General features: G+C 40.5%; 1 protein-coding gene across 1 annotated transcript in view; it reads right to left on the minus strand.

Annotated features, from left to right (window-relative positions):
* LOC103151156 (para-nitrobenzyl esterase) overlaps window positions 1–1,510 on the minus strand; it is a 22,499-nt gene that overhangs the window by 12,769 nt on the left and 8,220 nt on the right. Inside the window, exon 6 of the mRNA XM_016681167.1 lies at window positions 38–47. Within this exon, the coding sequence (XP_016536653.1) occupies window positions 38–47 (10 nt within the window). The remainder of the gene's footprint in view (window positions 1–37; window positions 48–1,510) is intronic.

The raw sequence follows: 1,510 nt of genomic DNA on the forward strand, positions 1-1,510 counted from the left end.
GGATGTGACTCTGGATCCTGATACGGCTCATCGTCACCTCATCCTGTCTGAGGATGGAAAACAGGTGAAACATGGAGATGTGATGAATAATCTTCCAGACAAGCCAGAGAGATTTGATCAGTGTCCATGTGTTTTAGGACAGCAGAGTTTCTCTTCAGGCAGATTTTACTTTGAGGTTCAGGTTAAAGGAAAGACTGACTGGGATTTAGGAGTGGCCAGAGAATCCATCAGCAGGAAGGGAGACGTCAAACTTAATCCTCAGAACGGTTTCTGGACTATTTGGTTGAGAAATGGAAATGAGTATAAAGCTCTTGTTGGCCCTGATGTCCGCCTCCATCTCCATCTCCATCCTGGTCCTCAGAAGGTCGGGGTGTTTGTGGATTATGAGGAGGGTCTGGTCTCCTTCTATGATATAGATGCTGCAGCTCTGATCTACTCCTTTACTGGCTGCTGCTTCAAGGAGAAACTCTACCCATACTTCAGTCCTAGCCTTAATGCTGGAGGTAAAAACTCTGCTCCTCTGATCATCTGTCCTGTTAACCAGGCTGATTGTTCCTCTGATGAATCTGAGTGACTCTGCAGGTGAAGTCCAGCTGCTGGCGAGCAGAGCTTGGAAACGACCTCAGCAGGAAGTCAGATATTTTCTTCTTCATTTTCAGCTTCTGATTAGTTATAAAGTCAAATCAAATTGTTTTACTTCAGAGTTTATTTCACTTCTCCACTGATTGTTTCTTTGTTCTTGTTTTACTGATGATCAGTTTTAAACCTGCATTAATGTTTCAACCTGTTCATCAAATTAAAACTGATATCTAATAACATTTAAAACATTTTCCCTCATTAGTTCTGCTTCATTGTTTTATGTGAACTTTAATCAGGAGTGGAAATGTAACATGTGATGGTTGATGAATAGAAATGTTAAATTGTAGAATCGACTGTTTCCTTTTTATTTTTGAGGTTATATTAATTGTAAACCTGCATGACTGGAACTGTATTGATGGTGACTCTTCTGCTCTTCATTGGTTTTGTTCACTTTGTGGCACAGCTCCATGTTTCTGTCCCACATATGTATGACATTAAGAGGAACACAGCAAATACCATGTGGGTGAAATTTAATCAATGATACTCCGATGTCCCATTCTCCTGAAGGCAGCACAAGACGTTCATAGAAAAACTGAGAAGAGTTACGATTGAAAAGAAAGAAAGGGATTTCTTTGTTTCAATCAGAAACTTCTCATCAGAGAGGTCAAAGGTCACATGTGGGGAACCCCAAGGTTCAATCCTAGAACCCCTTATTTTCAATATTTATATGGTCCCACTGGTTCAGGTTATAGCAGGAAATAAGATCAGCTACCATAACTATGCAGATGATACACAACTCTACAACACGATGTCACCAGGTGACCTTTGACCCCATCCAGTCACTGAATAGATGCTGAAAACAGATAAATGTGTGGATGTGCCAAAACTTTCTCCAGCTGAACAGAAACAAAACTGAAGTTATTATCTTTGG

The sequence above is a fragment of the Poecilia formosa genome, unplaced genomic scaffold (genome assembly GCF_000485575.1).
Source record: "Poecilia formosa unplaced genomic scaffold, Poecilia_formosa-5.1.2 Scaffold272, whole genome shotgun sequence".
Taxonomy (NCBI): Eukaryota; Metazoa; Chordata; class Actinopteri; order Cyprinodontiformes; family Poeciliidae; genus Poecilia; species Poecilia formosa.